The sequence below is a fragment of the Ictidomys tridecemlineatus genome, chromosome 3 (genome assembly GCF_052094955.1).
Source record: "Ictidomys tridecemlineatus isolate mIctTri1 chromosome 3, mIctTri1.hap1, whole genome shotgun sequence".
Classification (NCBI taxonomy): Eukaryota; Metazoa; Chordata; class Mammalia; order Rodentia; family Sciuridae; genus Ictidomys; species Ictidomys tridecemlineatus.
Window position 1 is genome coordinate 19,605,211 of NC_135479.1, and position 24,918 is coordinate 19,630,128.

The following is a 24,918-nucleotide window of genomic DNA, read 5'->3' on the forward strand; positions in this document are numbered from 1 at the left end:
ATCCATGAGTTCCTTCCAGACCTGGTCTTCCCCCAGACTTTCTTGGTCTGTAAGTGAATCTTCTTCCCCTCTGCCATCCTATAGGCATCAGAATCATCCTTGACACCTCTTCATTCCCCCCTGCAGCCACACATCAGGAACTATCCATGTTTTTCCTACTCCTGATGCTCCTGGCCAATCCCTCTGTCTAGACCCCTAGCTCCTTCGTTACCTAATGAGCGCCTAATTCCCTTTTCGCTTCCCACTCCAAGCCATCCTAATGACTATGAGCAAGAGTCTTCTTATAATACAGTTCTTTTCACTTGTCTTCTGAAAAGTATTTAATGGCTTCCCATTGCCTACAGAATGAAGTTCAATCTCAAATTCATCCACAGGTGGACCACCCTTATCTTTCCAGTCTTGGGCCCACAACCCCCCTTCTTGACCTTCACACCCCAGATAGGCTAGAAGTGTTTGGATTTCCTAAACCTATCTTGGTTGCCCTAACTTTACTCTTCTCTTTACCTGGAATAGAATTTTCTCCATCTCCACATATCCAGATACTAGTCATATTTCAGGGTCAAGCTAATGAAGCCTTCCCAACTCACTGACTCACCCCTCATTGGCAATAAAGGATCTCTCTGGCTGGGCACAGTGGTGTATGCCTATAATCCCAGCGGCTCGGGATGCTGAGGCAGGAGGATCCTGAGTTCAAAGCCATGCTCAGCAAAAGCGAGGCACTAAGCTACTCAGTGAGACCCTGTCTCTAAATAAAACAAAAAAATAGGGCTGGGGTGTGGCTTAGTGGTTGAGTGCCCCTAGGTTCAATCCTTGGCACTCTCCCCAGCCCCCCGCCAAAAAAAATGAATAAGGATCTCTCTGATCTGAACTCCCCTCACACTTAGCTGATCCTATTGTAAGGCACTTACTTATCATATTCAAACTCTGCAACATAGTTGTTTTTTCTCATGTTTTAATTATTTTTCCTTCTATCCTGAACTCATCCCTTCCAGCTCTAAAACAAAGCTCTGTTTACATATCAGTGTGGTGGGTGTAAATTAAATGGCCAGAAAAGTATTACCATCCCTGACACATGTCCTTTTGCATTGTGATTTTGCCTCTCTTCCCGTCAAGATGTGAAGTTTATGTCTATCCTTTGAATCTGGACTTGTCTTGGCTAATGAAACATCAGCAAATTCCATTCAAGTAGAGGCTGAAGGTATTTGTTCACTAGGGCTTGCCCTCTTTGGGCTACAGTTGGAACTCTGGACCATAACAGGAAATCAGTGGAGATACATTGCTATCACTGACAGCCAGCCCCAGCCGCCAGACATGTGAGGGCATCGTGGACTACCCAGCCCCAGTCTTATCTGCCAGAGATCCTCAGCAACATAGTGATCGCAGGAGAATCCAGCAGAACTAATCAACTAAAGCCAGCCTAGATTGTTCCCCTACAGAAGCAAGATAAATTGGTTTGTTGTTTTAAGCCACCAAATTTCAGAATGGCTTCTTATACAGCCAATGAAACACCCAGTAGATACTAGTTAAAAAAAAAAAAAGGTAAATAATAGGGCCGGGGTTGTGGCTCAGCTAGCACGTTGCAAGGACCTGGATTCGATCCTCAGCACCACATAAAATGAATAAATAAGTAGAATAAAGATATTGTGTCCAACTACAACTAAAAAATAAATATTAAAAAAAGTAAATAATAGCTAGCATTCACTGAACATTTACCATATGTCAAGGACTAGTTTAGGGAAATTATATGGATTAACTCTTCTACTTCTCATAAAAGTTCTGAGTAGATTTTATTACTCTTCCCATTTTTGTAGGCAAGGAAAATATGGTACAGAGATGCTAAATAATTTACCCAGGGTCACATTTGCTGGATTTAAACCCTAGCAAACTTGCTCCAGAAGCCACATTATAAACCACTAGGCTGTTACCTCTGCTTATCCGGAATGAAGAAAACATTAACTTATTGATTGATTGCCTCCAAACACCTCTCCTTACATATATGTCAAATTCTAGGGCTGGGGTTGTGGCTCAGTGGTACAGCACTTGCCCAGCATGAGTGAGGCCCTGGGTTCGATCCTGAGGATCACATACAAGTAAATAAATAAAATAAAGGTATTCTGTCCATATACAACTAAAAAATATTTAAAAAAATTTTTTTTAAATTCTATAGTATTTTGTGGTCCAGTTTCCTATTCTGTCCTTATAAATCTCCATGCCCTCTGGGTCTACCTCAAGGCTCTGGGCGCCTCCTGGGCTGTGTGAGGAACTGATTTACAGACCTGCCAATGTCCACCTACCCAGGAACCCTTGAGCCTCGACTCCTCCTTCCTGCAACCTTTGCCAGTTGCTGGCTCAGGTAGTGTAGGTCTCATCCGGAAAGGAAGTGCTTGGGCTCCATATGTCAATATTGCTCTTTGGCCTCATGTCCCAGTTTGAACTGTGCAGCAAGGGTGATTTTTTTTTTTTTTTTTTTACACAGAATTTTTGGACTTTCTTAGATTTTTCCCTCTTGTGGTAGCCAAATAAGAAAACGGCTGTGAGGCGGCTTTTTTATTGTTGTTGAGTCAGGGTCTTGCTATGTTACCCAGTCTGACCCTGAATTCCTGGGCTCCAACAATCTTCTGTCTCAGTCTCTGCAGTAGCCGGAACCATAGGTATACACTACTACACCCAACTCCAAAATAAAAAAAAATTACTTGAATATAACAATTATTACTGTTTATTCAAATTTCAGTACAGTCCAGTCAAGGTTGAGGGCTTATGGGAAAAGCAACTGTGCATATTTATGCTCTTGTCCACTGAGAGATAGATATTATTCCCATTTTACAGATGAGGAAACTAGAATTCAGAGAGATGAAGTAACTTGCCCAAAGTCACCTGGCTGGTATCAAAACAGATCTTCATAGAAAATCATACCTCCTTGCCTTCCCCTGGGCTACAGCGCTTTTTTGTTGCCTGGTGGACCTGTTTTTAGAATTAAAACAAAGTAATATTTGAGAAGCACTCAGCATCTGATTTATATCTCTCAAGGTTGTTGTGAGAATCAAACAAAAGGAGTAGATGGAAATCACTTGACTCAGAGTTGTCTAGACTATACTGGCTTCTCCTTTCCCATAAGAGAATTAGGAGAGACTAAGACATCATATTCCTTGAAGGACCTCAAGAAAAGGGGAGTTCCCCTTCATGTTCTGGCCCAGGCATGTGAAATCAAGGAGAGTGAGAGACGTGCAGTGGAAGGTTTTAGACCTAGTCCAGCTGAGCATGCTTCAATCAATTTCCCTTCTTTTGATAAGGTCTCTCTGGCGCCTACAGAGAAGCTGGGGCCAGATAGTTGGGGCAAAGAAGAATCAGCTTTAAGAGAGGGAGATAAAGGGCAAGTGTGGGACCCAGGGCTGGCTCTCACTTTCAAGAATCATCACAGAAGTTTTCTTGTTCCAGCAGTGTCTTCACTGGTCCAAGCCAGGAAGTGGACCATGGCTGTCTATCTGCATCCCACTGTTTCCCCAGCACCTAGCACAGTGCCCAGTGGACTAATTCATTCATAATGTCAAAGAAAGTGAACTGGCAGCCCTGGCATTGTAGTAGACAGTCCCAAATGTCTCCTCCTGAGTCTCCAGAGTTCACCTTCCCCAGACATACTTTGCCATTTCACCAAGGAAGGCAAGAGGGTAAGGGGGAATTTGCTAGGCCAGAAGATAGGGAGAATCCATCTGGACCTCTCTGTCTTCTAATAGTTCCTTTGGTGCATAGTAGTTGGGGCTATGGAAAACCTTTCCAGTACTAGAAAAGCCTATCCAGAATCCCTTTTAGCTCTAAGACTGTGAGTCTGCCATATGAAAGCTATTGTCCCAAGTCAAGGTCTGGTGGATCATTCTTCTACTTCATAGCAATTTAGAACCAGCCCAATCACCTAGTGAGGAAAGATTCCTTTACTATCAACTTGATAGAGTATCTCATCCTTTGAAAACCATCCTTTTGAGTGTTACATAGTAAACTGCTGAAATGCTTATGATGTACCCTTAAAGGAAAAAGAGTACAAAAGAGTATCTAGACTGTCCTTACCTATGTAAAAACACAAGTGCTCAGAGATAAAAACTGCATCAAAATTTAGATGAATGAGAGAAGAAGATTTTGAAGGGATCTTTGGGATATGTTTTTCTGTTATTGTTGCATTGTTGGGTTTTTTTTGTGTGTGTGTGATTTTGTTTGTGGTTTGACTCATCATGGGAGACCAGAGTGTTCTGCATGACATCCAAGTATCCAACATTGGTTGAATTCAGGAAGAGACCAAGAGCAGAGTTGAGATGAGAACACATACCCTTATTTTAAAATAGAACATTACTGAGATTTAAGTCACATACCATATTGTTTACCCATTTAAAATGTATCTTTCATTAGGCTGTAGTAATTCTCAGAATTGTTGTACAATCAGCACTAGACACATTTGCTTTTTAGAATTTTTCAACATGCAAATGTTTTATGAATTTAATAAGTAAATCTATACAAACACAGAGATAAGGATCACCTTTTCCATGAAGCCCTCCCAGACTCCTACAGACACCCTGTTCTGTGATCAGCTTGTCTGCCAGCTCCTACCCCAGTGTTTTGTTTATCAAAAGACCTCTCCCTACCTTAGACGTTGAGCTTTTTTTTTTTTTTTTTTTAAAGATTTTTTTTTTTTAAAGAGAGAGTGAGAGAGGGGAGAGAGAGAGAGAGAGAGAGAGAGAGAGAGAGAATTTTTAACATTTATTGTTTAGTTCTCGGCGGACACAACATCTTTGTTGGTATGTGGTGCTGAGGATCGAACCCGGGCCGCACGCATGCCAGGCGAGCGCGCTACCGCTTGAGCCACATCCCCAGCCCGACGTTGAGCTTTTTGAAGGAAATGATGGAAGACACTCAGTGTGTATGTGTTTGTGTGTGTGTGTGTGTGTGTGTGGTCTATCAATGTAAGCCTGGCATTCAAGACGAGTCCAAGATATGTTTGATGAATGAAGGAATCAAGTTTTTTTGCGTCAAGATCCATGGGGTAAGGTAGGAAGCACAGGTTTGTAATCTGGGGAGGCCAGAGGGCCACACAGTCCTCCTGGCTCTCATCCATATCTCTGCCCCCACCACACCTCATCTCATCTCCACCTCATCTATCATCCCACCTCCTCTGTATCACTAATCCCCTCCCCACTCCCTCTGGACCTCTGTTCCACTCCCATCCTTACCCCCATCCCCTCTCCAACTCCTTCTCCAAACCCATCTCCATTTTGCTCTCTGTCCATCTCTTTCTTAGACAGACCCAGTTTTTGAAATGTAGAGACACACAGCTGGCCTCTTGGGACCAGAAGTAGGAGTTTCGCCTCTTCATTTGAATGTCCTTCACTCCACTGTGACATTACTATGAAAGCAATTTTATTGACTATAATGATTACTACTATAGAATTAATAGGGACTGCGAAATCCAAGCTGAATGAGTGAAGGACTCATGAGTCTCTTGAGAAGCTAAATGAGATTGTTACAGTCAGAGGACCTGGAGGTGCAGAGGAGGAGGAATGCCACAGATGTTGTATACTTCCACCTGCAGAACCTGAGGGGGGGTAAAATGGTCAGTCATCAGCCACAGGCCAAGTATCAGAGTAGGGACACAGATAGGCTCCATGAGGAGGCTTAAGCCAGACTGCTGAGCAGGGTAGAAATGAACCTGTAGAGGACTGGGGTTGTGGCTCAGTGGTAGAGCTCTTGCCTAGCACACATGAGGCAGTGTGTTCCATCCTCAGCACCACATTAAATAAATAAATAAATAAAGGTATTGTGTCCATCTACAACTAAAAAAAAAGAAAGGAAGAAAAAAATGAACCTGTAGAACCCCCAGGAGCACACACACTTCCAGCAAGGTCTATAGGTTTATAGGTCCCTAGAAGGCCCACAATTCCCAAAGCTTCTTACCTCTAGATTTGTCCCAGAACTTTGAAATTCAGACCTCTTGGATCTTTCTGGGTTTCATTTCTCAGGGTCTGGTTGGTTCTTTTTTCTGGTGTGTGGGGGGTGGGTACCAGGGATTGAACTCAGGGGCACTCAACCACTGAGCTACATCTCCAGCCTGATTTTTTTAAGCAACTCTCACTGAGTTGCTTAGCACCTTGCTGTTGCTGAGGATGGCTCTGAACCTGCAATCCTCCTGCCTCAGCCTCCCGAGTTGTATGCCACCACGCCTGGCGTCTGGTTGGTTCTTGAGGCTGGAAAGATGTGGACTTAGAAGTAACTTTCCTGTTTTTTTCCTTAACATTAGTGGTGCACACCCTTCCTCAGGGTCCCTGGGCTATGCCCTTTGACTTCTGCAGGTAGCCCTATTGCACACTCCTAGGTCACAGCAGCATGCTTCCCAGCATATCTCAGCCTGGGGTCATGGATCCCCAGGCCCCATCCCTGCCTCTGGAGGAGCAGCTTTGCTTCCCTACAGAGTTTATTTTGGGAGTAAGAGGGAGTATCTCCACCCATCATGGCCCAAATTTCTTTAAATGAGAAAATGGAAGAATTCAGTACAAGGTATTTGTCTGGGCTGGAAGAGTACAGAGAGGCTGAATCATGGAGCTGAGGTGCAAACGGAAAGAATCAGCAATTGAAGCAAACAGGCTCTGCCTTTACCCCTTGCCATCTAAGCACTGTTCACCACATCCTGTTGAGAGTCACCACCTGACAATAGAGGCTCCTACACTGTTGTTTTTCATTATTCTTATTTTGGTGGGGGGGGGATACTGGGGATTAAACCTCCATGGCTTCATGTATCTTAGGCAAGAACTCTGCCACTGAGTTACATCCCCAGGCCTTTTTTCTTTTTTATTTTGTCTGTAATCCCAAATAGCTGGGATTACAGGCTTGTGCCACCATACCCAGAACACTTTTAGTATTTGTAGGAAAGTCCCCTGGTCAAAACCTAGTTTTTCTCCGACTCATGTGGTTAACAGGGGTCCACTTGTCAAGGGAGCCCCAGGATTCTATGTGGTCTGAACTCCAGGTTTGTAACCCCTCGGGTCACAAGCTGAATTAGACCCAAATCTTGTGTCCTGAGCTCTCCTCTTGCAATATCTTTTTTTAAATTTTTTTTTAGTTGTCAAAGGAACTTTATTTTATTCATTTATTTATATGCAGTGCTGAGAATTGAACCCAGTGCCTCACACATGCAAGGCAAGTGCTCTAAAACTGAGCCACAACCCCAGCCCCTTGCTGTATCCTTTTAATGTCCCAAAAGCTAGGTGGGTAGCCTGGGCTTGCTCCTGGGAAAGGAATCCCATCTCTTCTTTAAAAAAAAATTTTTTTAATTCTAATTTATTATGCATGATAGCATCCCATCTCTTCTTAATTTTGTGACCAACAGAAATGACAATGACAAGTGGGCCAACCAAAGAAGCAGACGTGTGGACCCCATGCACAGCATGAAACTTGGTCTTTGAGCCCTATCTCCTCCCTACTTTACTCCTGTCCCCAAACTTCTTCCTGGAAAAGATCCCACTTCTTCTTTATGCCTTTCCAAAGTCCACACCACAGGACTGGTGGCAGCCCCGGAGGCTGTTATGCTGACCAGACAAAGAAGGTCCCCAGTGGGAGGCACCTGCCTCATTTGCAGCTCCCAGGCTAGTGGCCTGAGCTCCTGAGGTCTTTAGGTTCTTACTCCCAGTGACATTATTGTCTCCTATGCTGGCTGCTTTAAAGTTATAGAGGTCACTGCCACCATGTCTCTGGGAACAGATGACCCTTTGTCATTCCACCCACAAAACCTCTTGAGGGCTGGGGCTATAGCTCAGTCACAGAGCACTTGCTTAGCATGTGTGAGGCACTGGGACTGGGTTTGATCCTCAGCGCCACATAAAAAAACTAAACAAATAAAGACATGCTGTCCATCTACAACTATAAAAAATAAAAATTAAAATTAAAAAAACTCTTGAGCTGCTGCTGCCACTTGACCATCCTTTTCCCTCCTAAAAGCACATGCCATGCGGCCTATGTAAATGTTGGGGACTTGGAAGGGGATTATTAGACAGATGACAGGATATGTGGTGCTGAGGATCGAACCCGGGCCGCACGCATGCCAGGCGAGCACGCTACCACTTGAGCCACATCCCCAGCCCCAGATGACAGGATAATAGGAGGAAGATTTTTATTCAGACAGAGAAGCAAAGAGACAAGAAGAGAGCTGTACAGAGACATATGTCTCTCATAAGAGATAACTAGGGATTGTCCTCTCAAACAAGATAGCCTCTGCCGGCCAAAGTTTCTCCAACACAGGGACAGAGGGGGACACCCAAATTGGGGGGATATAAGAACTGAGGCAGCAGGGACATAACTCTAGGACATTGGAGAAAAATAGCAGAGGAATGGGGAAGAGGAAGAAGGAAGGGAGAGACATGAGCTTAGGGGGGATCTTGCCCTAGAGCTTGACAGAAAAATAGGTCTCTAGAAGCCCTATCCTCATATCTAAGACCCAGAGCAGAAAAAAGTCTGGGATGGCCCAAGCAAGCTTCTGACTATTGAAAAATTGTTAAAAATATAGATTTTATGTATATTTTATGCAATAAAAAAGAAAAAGAAAATACCAGTCACTTTGGAAAACATTTGAGTAGTTGCTCAAAAGGTTAAACACAGAATTAACATATGTCCCACCAATTCCACTCTGAGCCATATACCCAACAGAAGGGAAAACATAAAGTCTGTACAAGAACATGAATGTTCCCAACATGATCTGGAAACAACTCAAATTCCCATCAACTAATAAATGAATAACTGGAAACAACTTAAAATCCCATCAACTAATAAATGAATAAACAAAATATAGTTGATCTACATGTGTTAATTATCTTTCCATTACTATAACAAAATACCTGAAGCAGCCAGATGCCGTGGCACACACTTGTAATCCCAGTGACTTGGGAGGCTGAGGCAAGAGAATTGCAAGTTCAAAGCCAGCCTCAGTAATGGCTAGGCACTACGCAACTCAGTGAGACCCTGTCTCTAAATAAAATACAAAATAGGGCTGGGGATGTGGCTCAGTGGCTGAGTGCCCCTGAGTTCAGTCCCTAGTACCACCCCCCCCCAAAAAAAAATACCTGAGGCAATTAACTTATGAAGAGAAAAGATTTATTTTCGCTTACAGTTTTGGAAGTTCCATTCCATGATTGATTGGTTATGTTGCTTTGGGCCTGAGGCAAGTAGTATATCGCGGCAGAAGTGAGAGGCAGAACAAACTCACTATGTCATGAGCCAGGGAGCAAAAAAAGAGAGAAAGGAGTAGGGATTCCACAATCCCTTCCCACACTCCCAATAACCTAAGGACCTCCCACAAACCCCACCTTCCAAAGATTCTATCATCTCCCAATAATACCACCAAGCCGTTAGGAGACATTCAAGATCCAAATTCTAGCAACATACAATGGAATATTATTTAGCAGTGTAGAAATGAAGCAATGATATATACTATAAAATTAATGCACTTCAAAGCATGCTAAGTAAAAGAAGCCAATCATGAAAGACCATATATTGAATGAATCCATTTATACAACATGTCCAGAATATAGATAAATCCATAGTGATAGAAAGTAGATTAATGATTATGCAGATCTGGGAAGGAGTGGGAGAGGGATGGGAAGTGACTGCTAATAGGTAGGGGTTGGGGTTCCTATTTTGTTTTTGTTTTTTGTTTTGGTATCAGAGACTGAACCCAGGGACAATTAACCACTGAGCCACATTCCCATCCCTTTTTTATTTAGAGACAGAGTCTCACTAAGTTGCTTAGGGCTTTGCTAAGTTGCTGAGGTTGGTGTCATCCTCTTGCTTCAGGGATTCCAGTTGTACGCCACCACACCAGCTAGGCATGGGGTTTCTTTCTGGAGTGATGAAAATGTTCTGGAATTAGTGGCAAAGGTTGCACAACTTTATGACCATATTAAAAAAAAACCCACTAAATAGTATATTTTGAAATAGTGGGTTTTAGGTTTTATGACTCGTATCTCATTTATAAAAATAAGGGAGAAAAGCTTAGAAAATACAAGAGTCATCTGGGGACAAGCTTGGTCACTGCTTCAGTCTCCTGGCTGGGTCATTCCTCCCCTCCCTGGGGAGGAACTCAGCACAGCTAGGACCAGCAAGACCAAGTATTCCTCTGTCAGGCATCTCAGGGTCAGGATGCTCCAGCCAAGGAGGAGGAGGCAAAGGAGGACAGTGGAAGAGAGAGGACCTTGACAGAGACATCAGGGGTGTGAGGAAGGAGAAGAGGGAAACAGGCTTCCCTGCCCAGTGTCCAATTGCTGCCCCAGCCCTTCTAACCTGACCCCAGGGCTCCTGGTCAGATTGGCCATCCCAGGGACTAACTAGTTGTGAGAGAAGCCCCCATGGGAGAAGGCAGGGAGGTCAGGGGCACAGGCAGCAGCTTGGGACAGGCAAGCCAGGGGGTTGATCCCACAGTCCCCAGCATCCTGGTCCTCCCGGAAGTAGACGGAGTCAGCAGAGTAGAAGGAAGGGTCCTCATCAAAGAAGTTGTAGGGTCGGAGGAAGAAGCCCACTCCATTCCCCACAGTCACCGTGTTGGGAATATCCTCTGCATGTGGGATGTGCAGAAAACCAGCTGTCACCCAGGCCACCAAGTCCTATCAGGGGGAGAAGAAAGAGGATCATGAGGTCAGGCTTTTCTAGGGATATGCCCTGCCTCCCCAAGTGGCCCTTCAGGGAAGGCTTCAGCTTACCAACCCATACTCCCTTAAATTCTCAGGGAAAAATGTGAAATCATCAAGGTTTGTTTTTCTAAGTGGGTTCTTAAGACCCCCCGAGGAATCTCACTGGTGAAAGAGAAGTGGCTCATTCCTGCCTTCTCCTCTCATTTCCACCTCATTCCTCGCTTCCCATTCAACTCACCTGCCCTACAATAGTCTCATTATTGATGAAGTCAGTGAAGTCCACCGTAGGTGTCCAAGGGTCATTCAAATTATAGATGCTGGTGCTACTGGGTTCCCCTTCCTTCCGCTGTGTCACAGCCAGCTGGTACCTGCAGGTAATTTTGTTTAGCTATACAAAGTCATCAACCCAAACTGCTGCCCAAAGCTGCAAGGAAGAGGGAACATATGGGCAAAATAAACATAAAGGTCTTGGTACTGAATCTCTTTATCATTCTCATGTAGTTCTCATTCTTCTCCAACCCTGTAGAGTTCCTGCATTTGTTCAATATCCTATACCTCAAACGTCACCTTGTTCACAATTCAGACTTTGGGTAGGAATGTCATTCATCCATGCTTCCAGATCAGAGCCTGGTGTTGAGCCTGGAGTTTGGATCCAAAATTATGGACGTGTCTTTTTTTTTTTTTTTTAATTATCTACTACTTAACTTTATTTTTTTAAGAGAGAGGGAACTTTTTTAATATTTATTTTTTAGTTTTCGGCAAACATAACATCTTTATGTGGTGCTGAGGATCGAACCCAGCGTCCCATGCTTGCCAGGCCAGCGCGCTACCGCTTGAGCCATACCCCCAGACCCCTTAACTCCATTAACTATGGTCTGGACCATTGTGACGAGCTGGTGATGTGTGATGTTGTGACAAAAGTGGTCCTCTCCTTTAAGGTTCTCGTAGATTAAGGAGGGAGACAGAGAAACAAGTACTTACAAGTATGAATGTAACAAAAGTCAAAAACAGAGAGCTGAGGCATGATCAGCAGAAGGAGCTGACCTAGAACTGATCATGGCCAAGGGACACTGAGAAGACCAGTCATGGTGGAGTAGAGGCCTCTAATATAATAAAACATTGGTCCCTTCCAGGTAATCTTTAAATCCTTGGAACTTCCTGAGTGAGGGCCTTGCCTGTTGTTTATGGGGCTTCCCTAACACCATGCCTGAGTTCATGCTAATGAGATGACTTAGGATGGGTCTGGTGACCCTGGAACTGTGTAATAGGGCCAACCCATGTGATTAGAACACTGGAGTTTTACCCATGGGATGTCAGTTAGTCCTGCAGGAAACAGAATTGTCCTAGAGGAGGAGATCAGTCATGTGGTCAATAAGTCAACTAATCATGCCTGTGTAATGAAACCCCAATAAAAACTACAGATATATGGACGTGTCTTGATTCCCATCTGAGGTCAAGTTCTCTATCTCAACTGCCTGAATATTAGGGATTACTTTCTCCAACCTGGGATCCTGTAACTCTTTGTTTTTTCCTCCAACCTTTTTTTTTTTTCAAATATTTTAAACATACAGAGAAGTTGAAAAGATTGTATAGTAAACACCATAATAACTACTGCCTAGGTTCTACCATTAATATTTTCTGTATTTGCTTGAATGCACCATATCTTACCTGTCATCCATCCATCCATCCATCCATCCATCCATCCATCCATCCATCCACTAATCTTCATTTTGAGCAACTCAAGATCCATAGAAGAGGATAGGTACACATGTACCCATTAAAAAAATAGAGCAATGAAAGCCCCTTTGTTCAGTCCACTTCCCCCAGCCCTCTCTGACAGCCCACCACTTACCTCCCCCAGCTGAAGGCTCTCTCCATGGAGCTGTTCTGGGGCAGTGGCTCCCCTGCAAAACTAAGTATCTGGATGCGGTAGCCTCGTGGGTGACCCCACTTGTTGCTGTGGTTGCTGGCCAGGTACAGGTAGCGGGGAGTGGCCCCTCCCAGGGGGAAAGCAGCCTGCTCCTCTGTTTCCAGCAGCTTTCGGGTCACCTGCATTCTCTGTACCTGGCGTTCAGGGTTCCAGGGCACAGTCGTGGGGACAAAGGCCATGTCTTCAGCCCAGACCCAGTTCTCCAGTCCTGTGTGGGGTGGGTGAGGGTGGAAGGCTGATCATGTAGTTGCCCTGGTCCCCCTGGAGTCCTCCGCCACCTGGCTTCAGAGGGGGGTCAAAGAGCATCCCAGGACAGAGTGTGGCCCCTGCTTCCCTTCCCTCTCCCCAAGATATCCCCAATGCACAGATATGAGAAGTTCTTCCTCACTTATGTCATTTTTAGTAATTATTCCAGATGACTTGGGACTGGGCCCCCACCTACATTTACCCTCTCAGTAATCACAAAACGGTGGTTTACCCAGTGTGCATGGCTCAGGGTGAGACTGCTCTGACTTGAAGAGAGGAACGGCTTCTCACTACTCAAGCCCTATGACATCACCTGAACTGCCTTCTCATGGAAATAAGACTCACACTTATGAAAGCTGAAGTTCTGTGCATGCACCATGTTGAGTGCTTTATATACACTGCCACTCTTATTTTTATGACAACCTTATGAAGGAGAAACTATAAACTGTCTCCACTTATAGCTGGGACAACTGAAGCATAGAGAATTTGAATAATGTGCCTTGGTGGTCAAAAGGATACATACTATTGTAGCAATGCTGGGGACCAAAATCTTGGTGTGATTTTTTAATCACACAGGAAGCCAGCCCAGAGCAATCCCAAAACACACACATATGGTCTACAGACATGGGGGCCAACAGGAAGGGAAACTATACGCTAGGCCTGACACTGTTGAGGATTAGAGGCATCTCCTATAGTTTAGAACATGACAGAGAGTTGGGAGTGGGGCCAAATTTACAATTTGTTCCCTGAACATTTGGAGTTTTGAATTATTTTATTGCAGCCTAACTAGGTCCCATATTAGGAATCATCTGACATGATCTGAGATCAAAGAGCAATAAACCAAAACATGCTGGCTAATCCCTCCATACTTTCTGGGGACCAGGAGAGTCCAGAGATTGATTTAGCAAACCTTAGTTTCCTTCTGTGGATTTACTGCCCCTAAACCACAGTCCAACGTTTTCACCCTTAGAACACAAAGACTAAGAGTTCTTTTTGATCCATCTAGAAGAGGGTTCATGAGGCTAATAACAATAGCTGATATTTCTAAAGGACTCACCATGTGTAAGCACTGTTCCAAGTGCTTTAAAAGTATTATCATTTAACCTACAGAGACAAAGGTAGAAGTGTGTGTATTTGTTGGTTTGAGTATATACTTAAATTTTATTTTCTTTCTGTTTTTTTGGGGGGGGGGCGGGGGGGATGGTACTAGGGATGGAACTCAGGGGCACTGGACCACTGAGCCACATCCCATCCCTATTTTGTATTTTACTTAAAGATAGGGTGTCACAGAGTTGCTTAGCACCTCACCATTGCTGAGGTTGGCTTTGAATTCACGATCTTCCTGCCTTAGCCTTCTGAACCACTGGGATTATGGGTATGTACCATCATGCCTGGCTCTGTTTTTTTTTCTTTTACTTCCTCTTCCCCTCTTCCCCTCCTCCTCCTCCTCCTCCTCCTCCTCCTCTTCTTCTTCTTCTTCTTCTTTTCTCTCTCTCTCTCTCTCTCTCTCTCTCTCTCTCTCTCTCTCTCTCCCCCCCCCCCCCCGCCTATCTCTCTTTATCTCTATCTCTTTCTTAGTACTGAGGAATGAACCCAGGGTTTCACACATGCTAAGCAAGCACTCCACCACTGACCTAATTCCTCAGCCAAATATACCTAAATTTTCCAAGTCCTCTGGCAAGGCCTAAAATCAATGCCATCCCAGTAATAATGAGCACACCTGGTGTCCAGATCATGGTTTCTAAATACCATTCTGCAATAAAAGGAACCAGAGCTCTTTAGAGAAGTGATTGGTTGCAGGACTAGAGCAGGGAAAATCCTATATGAAATTAAAATATCTTGTGGTGTTGGAAAGTAAGGAAGTACTCAAAAAAGTATGGAGGCATGTCCAAAGGACTTAGAAACCAACCTGAAGGACTTCCTGATGGCTAAAATCAGAGCAATGTAAAGAACAAAACAAACGATAGTACTGGGTTACAATATAATAAAATAAATAGGAGTTCATAAAATTATGAATAAACAATTGAATACATAAATAAATGAAAAAGGAGGAATGACTCTTCCTTATGCCAAACTTCAATGAATAAAAACGTAGGAGGGTACTGGGGTTGTGGCTCAGCGGAAGATTGCTCGCCTAGCAAGTGAAAGGCCCTGGGTTTGATCCTCAGCACCACATAAAAATAAAATAAAGATATTGTGTCCATCTACAACTAAAAAATAAAGTATTTAAAAAAATTGTTCTATAATTAGACATTGTAACATTTGAGGAAAAAAAAAGACATAGGAGGGCTGGGGATATAGATCAGTTGGCAGAGTGCTTGCCTCATATGCCCAAGGTCCTGGGTTTGATTCCAGCACCACACACACACACACACACACACACACACACACACACACAAGACATAAGGAAAAATTTAATAGATAAATAAAATATTGTACATAAACAGCCTTTAAAAAGAATTTGTTTGTAATAAAAGGGATGAACCTGGAAGACAGTGTGTTAAGTGAAATAAGCCAGGGAGAGAAAGACAAGACTGCATTGTCTCATTCATGTATAGACTCTGAACCCATAGAAATGTTGGTTATCAAGAACTAAGGTTCGGGGTGGGGATTAGGGAGATGTTGGTCAAAGGATATAACATTTTGGTTAGTTATGAGGAATAAATTCAAGAGACTCATTGTAGAAACTGGTGACTATTGTTAAAAATCTTATATTATAAACTGGGTGCAGTGGTGCACGCCTGTAATCCCAGCAGCTCAGGAGGCTGAGTCAAGAGCAAAACAAGGTCAAAGTCAGCCTCAGCAATGGTGAGGTTCTAAACAACTCAGTGACACTCTGTCTCTAAATAAAGTACAAAAATAGGGCTGGGAATATGGCTCAGTGGTCAAATGCCCCTGAGTTCAATTCCTGGTACAAAAAAAAAACTTATATTATATTCTTGAAAATTGCTAAAAGAGTAGATTTTAAGTGCTCTCATCAGAAAATAAGAGATAAGTAGATGAAGTAATGCATGTTAATTAGCTCCATGTAACCATTCCACAATGTATACATATTTCAAAACAACATGTTGTACTTGGTAAATGCATAAATTTATAGTTGTCAATTAAATATCTTTTAAAAAGGCAAAAAGTCTAAATGACTAGTAGGGAAACACCACAGTAATAATAGTTGTAAGCAAAATCTTCCAATAGAGGCTAAAATTAGTGAACAAAAGTTTGAGGAAAAAATAGAATATTTGCATAACATCAAAGTATTTTCCCCAAGATATTTATTAATTGAAAATGTAAAATATTAACTTTTATGAGGGAGAAAGCCAAAAGACACATTTTAAACAAGTGCATGAGGCCAACATCATTAATAATAAGACATATCGGGGCTTGGGTTCTAGCCCAGTGGTAGAGCACTTGCCTTACATGCATGAGACACTGGTTCAACCCTCATGCCACATAAATATATAAAAAATAGACCAAATAAAGGTATTATATTCATCTATAACTAAAAATATTAAAAAATAATAATAATAAGACATACTAATATCATGTACCCCTTGATATGATGCACTGAGAAGGACATACATCAATTTTGTGGTTTTCTTGCCTCCCAAAATGTAGTTGCAATCTAACCATGACAAAACATCAGAGAAACCCAGATTGAGAGAGAGTTTACAAAAATAATTGACCCGTGTTATGGAATGCCAAGGTCATGAAAGAAGGAGAAACCTAAAAAACCATCACAGGTTGGACGAGACTAAGATATACAACATCTAAATGCAATGCAGAGACTTGGATTAGATTCTGAAACAGAATAAGAACATTAGCAGAAGAACAATTAAACTCTCTAGATTAGTTAATGGAATTATAATGTTAATCTCCTGCTTTTGATCCTTACTTATGATTATATAAGATATCAACATTATAGGAATTTGAGTGAAGAGTAGATGGGAATTCTTTGTACAATGTTGGCAACTTCTTGGAATATCTAAAATTATTTAAAAGCCACCCAAATTTGAAGTAGTTGTTAATTTTATAAAGAAGGCACTGTTAGGCGTTGGAGTTGTGGCTCAGTGGTAGAGCACTTGCCTGGCATGTGTGAGGCCCTGGGTTTAATCCGCAGCACCGCATATAAATAAAATAAAAGATCCATTTACAACCCCCCAAAAAAAATTTTTAAAAGAATGCACAGTTATATTATTTTTATGCTTAAGTAAACTGAGGTAAAGAGATGTTAAACCTAAAAAGTTTCCATCATACACATCTTTGTCGGGAACTAGAAGGACATTCTCCTTCAAAGATTAGCCTGACAGCCCTCTGGGAGACATTCTGCCCTGAAGGCATCCTGCAGCTACCTATCTCCCTGGAACACCCTGCGGTTATCAGGATCATCAGACATCTTGCAGCTGGCAGTTTTACCCACCCACATTCAGCAATTTCGAAGAGTTTCCCCATCCCCAGCATATAAATACCCCTGTGTGAACAATAAAAGTTTGCAGCTTGATCAGAACTTTTGTCTTGCTGTCACCTTTCGTGTCTCTTGTCCCTTCATTCCTCCCCATCTAGGTTCGCTGCCCACGTTGATGTGTCCTGCCAGACGGGACACATCTTCCCAGAACCTCTCCAAGCATGCTCTAGTTCTCCATTATAAAGCAAGCTTTCTGGAAACAAGAGTGCATTTCTTTAGTTAATTTGTGTAGGGGAGGGCTTGGCACAGGTATGTTTTTAGTAAACATGCATTGTTAACTTGAATGACCTTGTGATGAGAAAAGATAGAAATAGCAAAATATATGTACATTATAATCCCATTTTGATATAGAAATCTAACTATGTACACTAGTATCTCATATTTGTATCATGATACATCAACCACAGAAACATTTTTAAATATATTTTTTAGTTTGTAGTTGGACACAATTTCTTTATTTTATTTTTATGTGATGCTGAGGATCGAACCCAGGACCTTGCACATGCTAGGCGAGCGCTCTACCACTGAGCCACAATCACAGCCCCCAGAAACAATTTTTTAAGTATGAAATTTTTCTTTTCAGTATAGGAGAATATGAACCTGGTAAGAATGAAAAGCTCTGAGCAGGATGATTTTTGCATATCCTTTTATATTTTATTGTTTCAAAGAAAACTTTTAAAACTGGCCATGGAGACTTCAGGCTACTCCTCTGGCACCTTTGTCCCCATCAGGATATCTTACCTGCCACATCCAGATCCACCTTGAAGTGGGCACTGTGGGTGTGAATCGTGCCCAGCGTGTGCTCCCCAACTCGGTTCCCATACCTTTGAGCAGCACCAAAGAGGAACGAAGAGCTGATGTAGCCCGTGGCATGGACTTTGACTTCTATGGCCCCGTTGGGGTGGAAGATCATATCCCACACATAGTCATAGTTGAGCATGGTGGACACAGATCTGACGACCAGCACTGTCTCCGCAAGGCCCCCAAAATAGTAGGAGTTGAAATCTGAGTGGTGTCGCCGCAGCGGGAGGCCCTGATTCTGTTCAAACACACAAAAGGCATCATGTATTGTCTTGGGGGTCTGGGACTCCAAAAGGAAGTGCCAGTCCACATATGTGGCCAGGTAGGGGCAGTCCACCCCACGCGTCAAGGGTGAAGAGAAGTGGCCTAGGCCAAAGCCACCATCTGTGTAGCGGCTTCGCAGAGCAGCAGGAGAATTTCCACCATAGATAGTCAAGGCCTCCTGGACGCTGACTTCATAGGCCACCCTCTCCCCTTGGAAACGGATGTCAAAGATCCTCGGGCCACTGAAAGCTCCAAGGCCAAAGGAGAAAGTCCACATTGAGGAGGCCACTTGATTCCCCTGGACACTGAAGCGGGGACCCTGAGGATGGAACTGCAGAGGGGGAGCCCGACCAGGGGCCACTGGGGACTTCAGGGACCAGGACCCACCTGTGCCATTGTCTGGGATTACAACCACATTCACCAGGCCAGCCTCAAATTGGTCCTCTAGCTGGGCCAGACTCTCATAGTAGCGGCCTTGATAGAATACCTTCTGGATGGTCCAGTGGGCAGGGTCCAGGGCCTTGTGGTCCACCAGCAGCTCCAACCCCACAGGGTGCAGGAAAAACCCAGCCCCTGAGAGGTTGTAGTAGAGGCCAAACCAGGTGGCCCGGTCCCCTGATTGTAGACCACGGGGGGCTGTGTTCATTGTCACCAAGTTTTTTCTCTGGATTTTGTAGAAGCAGCAGTGGTGAAGGAGTCCCTTAGCCTGGGGCAGTTCTCTGTTGAAGATCATCTGGTCTATGTCCAGGTATTCTCGGATCAGCACAGGGCGTCGGTGGTAGGGCAGGGGGCCCCCATGACGCTCCACAGTCACATCCCGCATGTAGGAGGGGTGAGGCAGTGGCCCCACCACCAGTTCACTCACATTGGGCTGGGGTTGTCCGCCAAAGAAGATGATGGCCAGCGCTTCTCGGGCAGGTGGCGGGCCCCCTCTGTCCAAGTGGGTCAAGGCTGCAGCCTTGGGGGGCAGCTGCAGCTCCACTGAGAAGACACAGTTGTCTGAGGGGCGAGCCTGGGCTGCATCCACCAGCCCTGGCCCCAGCTTCTGGGCTAGAAAACTCATCACAGCTGTCAGCTCTTCGGGGCTCAGGTCTGCAAACAGCTGGCCCTGGGCAGGGTGTGTCCAGGGCTGGGCACTAGGAGGAATGGAGGGGCAATGGGGAGCCAGGCCTGGTTTACATTCCCTGTCACTCCCAGCCCCATCTTTACACATACCTGTCACCAGAACACTAAGTAGGTAAAAAATAATAAGGATAGCCATCTCTAAAGCTGAGGGCTGTCTCCAGGCTCTGATTCTGAATGCAGAACAGAAGATAGACAGGGCCTGAGTGTAGGTTGCCTTTCAGTCTCCAGAGGGTAGTGGTCTCTGGGCAGTACGGCCAGCAAGAGGCATGATAGTAACAGTAATGGGAATGACCAGCAACCCAGAGCAGAGGGGTGGAGCTGGAGGGGACCAGGGCTCAGGTCAAGTACAGGAGGTGGGGCTTAGATAGGACCCTGGACTTTGTATAACCCACACAAGCCTCCTGTTGCAAATCAAACAGCACACTCAGGGTCAGGCACATAGCTGGCAGGGTGGGTTTTGGAGAAAACAGCTGGCAGGAGGCAAGAGGAAGGAGAAGCCACCCTGTCCTGGGGCTCTTCCTTCTCTAGGCTAGTGATGAAATCCTGGTACAAGGCCACCAGGAGAAACTCACCTGCCTACCCCTCTGTCAGGTTCCCTCCTTCCCTCCTCTAGTTTGTGACACCCACCAGGCTGTGATTCCCACCACTGTCTCCTGCTCCCCCCAGCAACCAGAATCCTCCTGGCAGCCCAAGTGAAGCTGGAGAATAATGAGAACAATACAAAGCATCCAGGAGGGACTATTCTGAGGCTAAGCCAAGTACGTTTTGTGGAAGCCGTAAGCACCCTAAATCTCTGGAGGGGATTGTACAGCAGTGGCAGTAAAAGGTCAGACAAGAGATGTTGATGCTTGTACCATTGTGCCATTTTTTCCTTGGGGGTGGGTGCTAAGACCCTCACATTGTTACTGCCAGGCCAGTTACCAGTGACAAGGACTTCTCCTTCCTCAGATATGAAGATTGATCACCTGGGAAATGCCCAGGCAAGCTAGTAAACTAGTTTTATTTAAAAAATAGTAACACAGACTTCTTCGCACAGAAGGGGGCCTAGAACTGGGTGTCTGTGGGAGGAGTGAATCTTGTCCCTTTTTAATACCCAGGTTTCTTTCTTCTCATGTCCCCTCCCTTTATCCCAGGCGGTGAAAAAGCGGGTGAGGGGCAATTCAGAGGGAGCCACCCGCCCAGGAAGACTCCTTAATAATTTGCTACTGTGAGGCACAATCTCCCTGGTTGCATGTGAGTTTTTGGTTATCAATTAAGGGAGGGGGGAGTGTCCTGAAGACATTAACATTCCAATACCCCAGAAGCAGGTGACTTTGGCCATGATGAGGGGGATGTGTCCTGAAGGTATTAACATTCCTTTTTTCTTGAACCAGCTTTCTTCTTCCCAACCCTATTCAGCTTCCATCTTCCGATTCCTCTATTTACACTAACTGTCTGACCTTTCTTCTTCCTTCAACATCCCCCTGAATAGGACTGACCTACTGACGGGCCAGGGCGAGGTAAAATGGGGCTAGGGAACCTAGCAGCTCTGCTCTCAACTCCAGGAAACCTTTGCCAAAATGGTGGAGATGCAGGGAATGCAACTGACTCCATTCTTCACAGCCCATAACTGGGAGCCTCTCTGCTAGGGGGTGGATATGTGGAAAGCCATTGCCATTTGACCAGCTGAATCCTGAGCAGAACCAGGAGAGACTGAGGGTCCCTGAGAGGACACCTGTATCTCATGTGCTGGGAGTGAAGGATCCTCTCTGACCTGGATATTTCCTAGAAGACATCTAGGCAAAGATGCTTAAGGGGAACATGAAGCAATTCATTTTCATGGCAGAGAAGGGACATCCCAGCCTAAGGGAACAGAAGTTGCAGAAGTACAGGCCAGGACAGGCAACAGCCAGGAGGTCAGCCAGTTCAGTGTGGAGTGGGGGCTGGGAAGAAAGGGACAGAAAGAGGTAAGATCACAAAGTCGGCTATGTTTTACCCAAGGTCTTTTTTGCAGGAACACAGTGAGATTCCTGGAAACCTGAATCATCAAACCAGAGAAAACAAAACCCGAAAGATCAGACAAGAGATGTTGATGTTTGTACCATTGTGCCATTGGCTCCGGCAGGTTTGCCTTTCCTTTTTTTTTTTTTTGGTACCAGGGATTGAACCCAGGGGCACCCTACCTCTGAGCCCCATGCCCAGTTCTTTTTATTTATTTTTTTAAATATTTTTTTTAGTTATACATGGACACAATATCTTTATTTTATTTATTTATTTATATGTGGTGCTGAGGATTGAACCCAGAGTCACACATGTGCAAGGCAAGCGTTCTACCACTGAGCCACAACTCACTCCCTTTTTATTTTTTATTTTAAGGCAGGATCTCACTAAGTCACTGAGGGTCTTGCTAAATTGCTAAGTCTGGCCTTGAATTTACGGTTCTCCAGAGTAACTGGGATTATAGGCATGAGTTACGAAGCCAGGTTCTCTTCCCTGTTCTTGAAATCTGTAGGAGGAGTGGGGCTTCTTTCAAGGCTGTAAGAAAAGCAGGGTCCCATTCCTCTGGGAGACAGTGGGAGTTTTGTAGTAGGAGAAAGAGAGTAAGTGTTCACTGTGGGTAGAGAAGTTTCAGAGAACTTCCTAATACAGGAAGGGTGTGTCTTGTGGAATTATGTGGGGTTCACAAGTAGAGAGTATGTGTGTGTACACACATGGGTGTGCATTCATGTGTGTTTATGGGCATGTTGTGGCAGGTAGGAAGAACTAGTGCCCCCTTCCCACTGGGGCCTGAGGATGTAAGACTCAGAGGAACTGGAACCCAGGCCTCTCCTCCATCATCACCTTGGCCAGGCTTACCTCAGGCTAGCAGAAGGTGAACACCATAGCTGTGACCACTGAAGACTAGCTGGCCATCCACAAAATTCCCACATTCCTGAGTCTTACCTAAACCTAAAGATGAACACTGACAAACATGCCTGAAATTGAATTTCTTGCCAATCATGGGGTGGGGGTGGGGGTGGGGGTGGGGTAAGGGTCCAGAGTTGGCTATCTGGTATAGAAAAATAAAATAATGTGACCCCAAATGTTGGGGAGAAAAAAATTCACAACCAACATCCCATAAACTGAGTGAAAGATGAAAAAAAAAAAAAGACCCTGCAGAGCTTCTTACAATCAAGATAGAAGCAATAAAATTACAATAACTAAAGCAGCAAAGGTCATTGGGAAAGGGTTGTGTGCCCATTAAAATAAGGAATAATCTAATGTCAAGATCCAGCCCTGACAAAGGGAAGCCATTCCAACCAGGGAATATAAGTCTGGGCCCTTTGGTAAGTTATAGTTAGTGCTGGGGAATGTATGTCCAGTGCTAAATTAAGAACACAGAGTTGAACTGGGGTTGTGGCTCAGTGGTAGAACACTCACCTAGCACATGTGAGGCACAGGGGTCAATCCTTAGCACCACAGAAAAATAAAGGTAATGTGCCTATCTACAACTAAAAAATTATTTTTTCTTGTTAATATTTATTTAATCGTAAATTAATACACAGTATCTTTATTTTTATGTGGTGCTGATGATGGAACCCAGTGTCTCACACATGTGAGGCAAGTGTTTTACCACTGAGCTACAGCCCTAGCCCCTAAAAAACTATTAAAAAAGTGGAAGAACACAGCATTGGCCATGCACAATGAAACATGTATGTAAACCCAGTGACTCAGAAGGCTCAGGCAGAAGGATCACAAGTTTGAGGTCAGCCTGGGCAACAAAATGAGAACCTGTTTCAAAAAAAGTAAATAAATAAAATGTGCTGGGAATGTAGCTCAGTACTAGGCATTTGCCTAGTATGTGCAAAGCCCTGAGTTTAATTCCCCAGTACCACAAAAATAAGTAACAAGATGAATGAATAAATAAATAAATACAGCATTACTATGGCCCATGTACCTTTATCCTGAACTGCATTACCAAGGAGAGGTCAATGAAGTTCACTCTGAGTCACCAGTGAGAGGAGTGATTGGAGGAGGACAGGAAGCAGATCCAAAAGGTAGAGATCACTCCTTGGAGGAAAGGGTGTGTGAAGACCCCCACCCCAGGAGATGCAGCAGGGCCCAGCGAGAGGCAGAGCAAGATGAGAGTAACTAGGAAAGAGCCAGTCAATAGTGAGAGATTGAAACCACAGAGGAGGTATGGAAAAGAGAACCTTCCAGAAGGAGCTGGAATCAGTGGGCTTCACCTCTACAGGCACCTGTGCATCACCTCTGTATCACCAAACCCAAAGAAGCAATCAGGACAGCATCAATTTCCTCCCCACATTTAGGGCTTCCTTATTTTTTTTTCTTCCCAAACCCTCTGTACATTGCATAAGTGTGCAAGGAGGATCTGACCAATTATTGCAAAACCAAAGTGACTAGCAAGAGGACTGATTGGTGGGTAGGATCTTACTTTGACCAGTGACTCTCCACTTCTCTCTCTCTTCCCCAACCAACTTCTATTTCTCTGTCAGGATCAATATAGACATCTTGGGAGTTGGGGATATAGCTCAGTTGGTAGAACTGAGGCTTTCCTCGCATGCACAAGGCAATGGATTTAATCCCCAGCACCACACACACACACACACACACCACACAATACAGATAAATAAATATCACATCCCTCAGGAAGACTCCTCCAGCCCCCCAAGTCTGGGTTAGGAGCCCTGCTATGGTCTTTTTCCTTCCCTGATTGTAATTGTACCTGTTGCCCCTGAGGGTGGCAGTTGCCTCTATTCACTAGCACATTCTAGTGCTGCTCACATGGCCTGGCATTTGGAAGGTGCTCCATAAACCTTTGCTGAATGCATGAAGTGATACTTCCTGACATTTGCCATTGGAGCCCTTCCTAATGGTTCCCAAAGAAGAGGCAGGTGGGCACATGTTATTTTCCTCATGAGGGCTGCCTGTGACTACATTCTTGAAGAAGTCCCAGTCATGTCCTTTGACCCAAGCTTCAGGGTCTGAGGCTTGGTGGCATGATTTCCTTCAATCCCTCATGACATCAATCCTCAGTCACTTCTCACTGCTAAACCCAATTTACAAGCCTGAAGACAAGACTCCAGACAACTTTGATGGCCTTTGGAAGAGCTTGGATTGGGATGGGCGGCTGGAGGTTGACCTTGCAGTCCTCCTGACCTGAACGGGGATGATGTTCTAATAATGTGGAGGTCCATTCTGCTTCCCCTCATTGAGTTTCTGGGGCAGGTGTCATCATTTCTGTGGTGAGATGTATAGGGACACAACCAGTCGTGTTTTCAAATAAAATCACATGGGCACTCACACACACCACCACCACACACCAGCACTCCCACTCTTTGGTAGAGATGGATATCAAGGAAATGAGTCTCAAGTGGACATGATGGTGATGGGCAGCATTCCTTTGTTCCTGTTCCCTCCAGCATCCACCATGGTTCAACAAGCCATAAGAAGGAACAGTG

At 44.4% G+C, this 24,918-nt stretch overlaps 1 protein-coding gene and 1 non-coding gene across 2 annotated transcripts; both read right to left on the reverse strand.

The window, feature by feature from the left end:
* Window positions 1-9,103: 9,103 nt before the first annotated feature.
* On the reverse strand, window positions 9,104-19,791 carry LOC144375602 (amine oxidase [copper-containing] 3-like). Its single transcript, XM_078041017.1, has 4 exons — window positions 18,029-19,791; window positions 12,505-12,790; window positions 10,891-11,020; window positions 9,104-10,625 (listed from the first exon to the last, which is right to left on the reverse strand). The coding sequence occupies exons 1-4, from the start codon at window positions 19,611-19,613 to the stop codon at window positions 10,350-10,352; spliced, it is 2,277 nt and encodes a 758-aa protein (XP_077897143.1). The 5' UTR covers window positions 19,614-19,791; the 3' UTR covers window positions 9,104-10,349.
* Window positions 17,755-17,827, reverse strand: Trnaa-agc (transfer RNA alanine (anticodon AGC)). The gene has a single exon. It is a non-coding gene; the product is annotated as a tRNA-Ala (tRNA).
* Window positions 19,792-24,918: the final 5,127 nt, after the last annotated feature.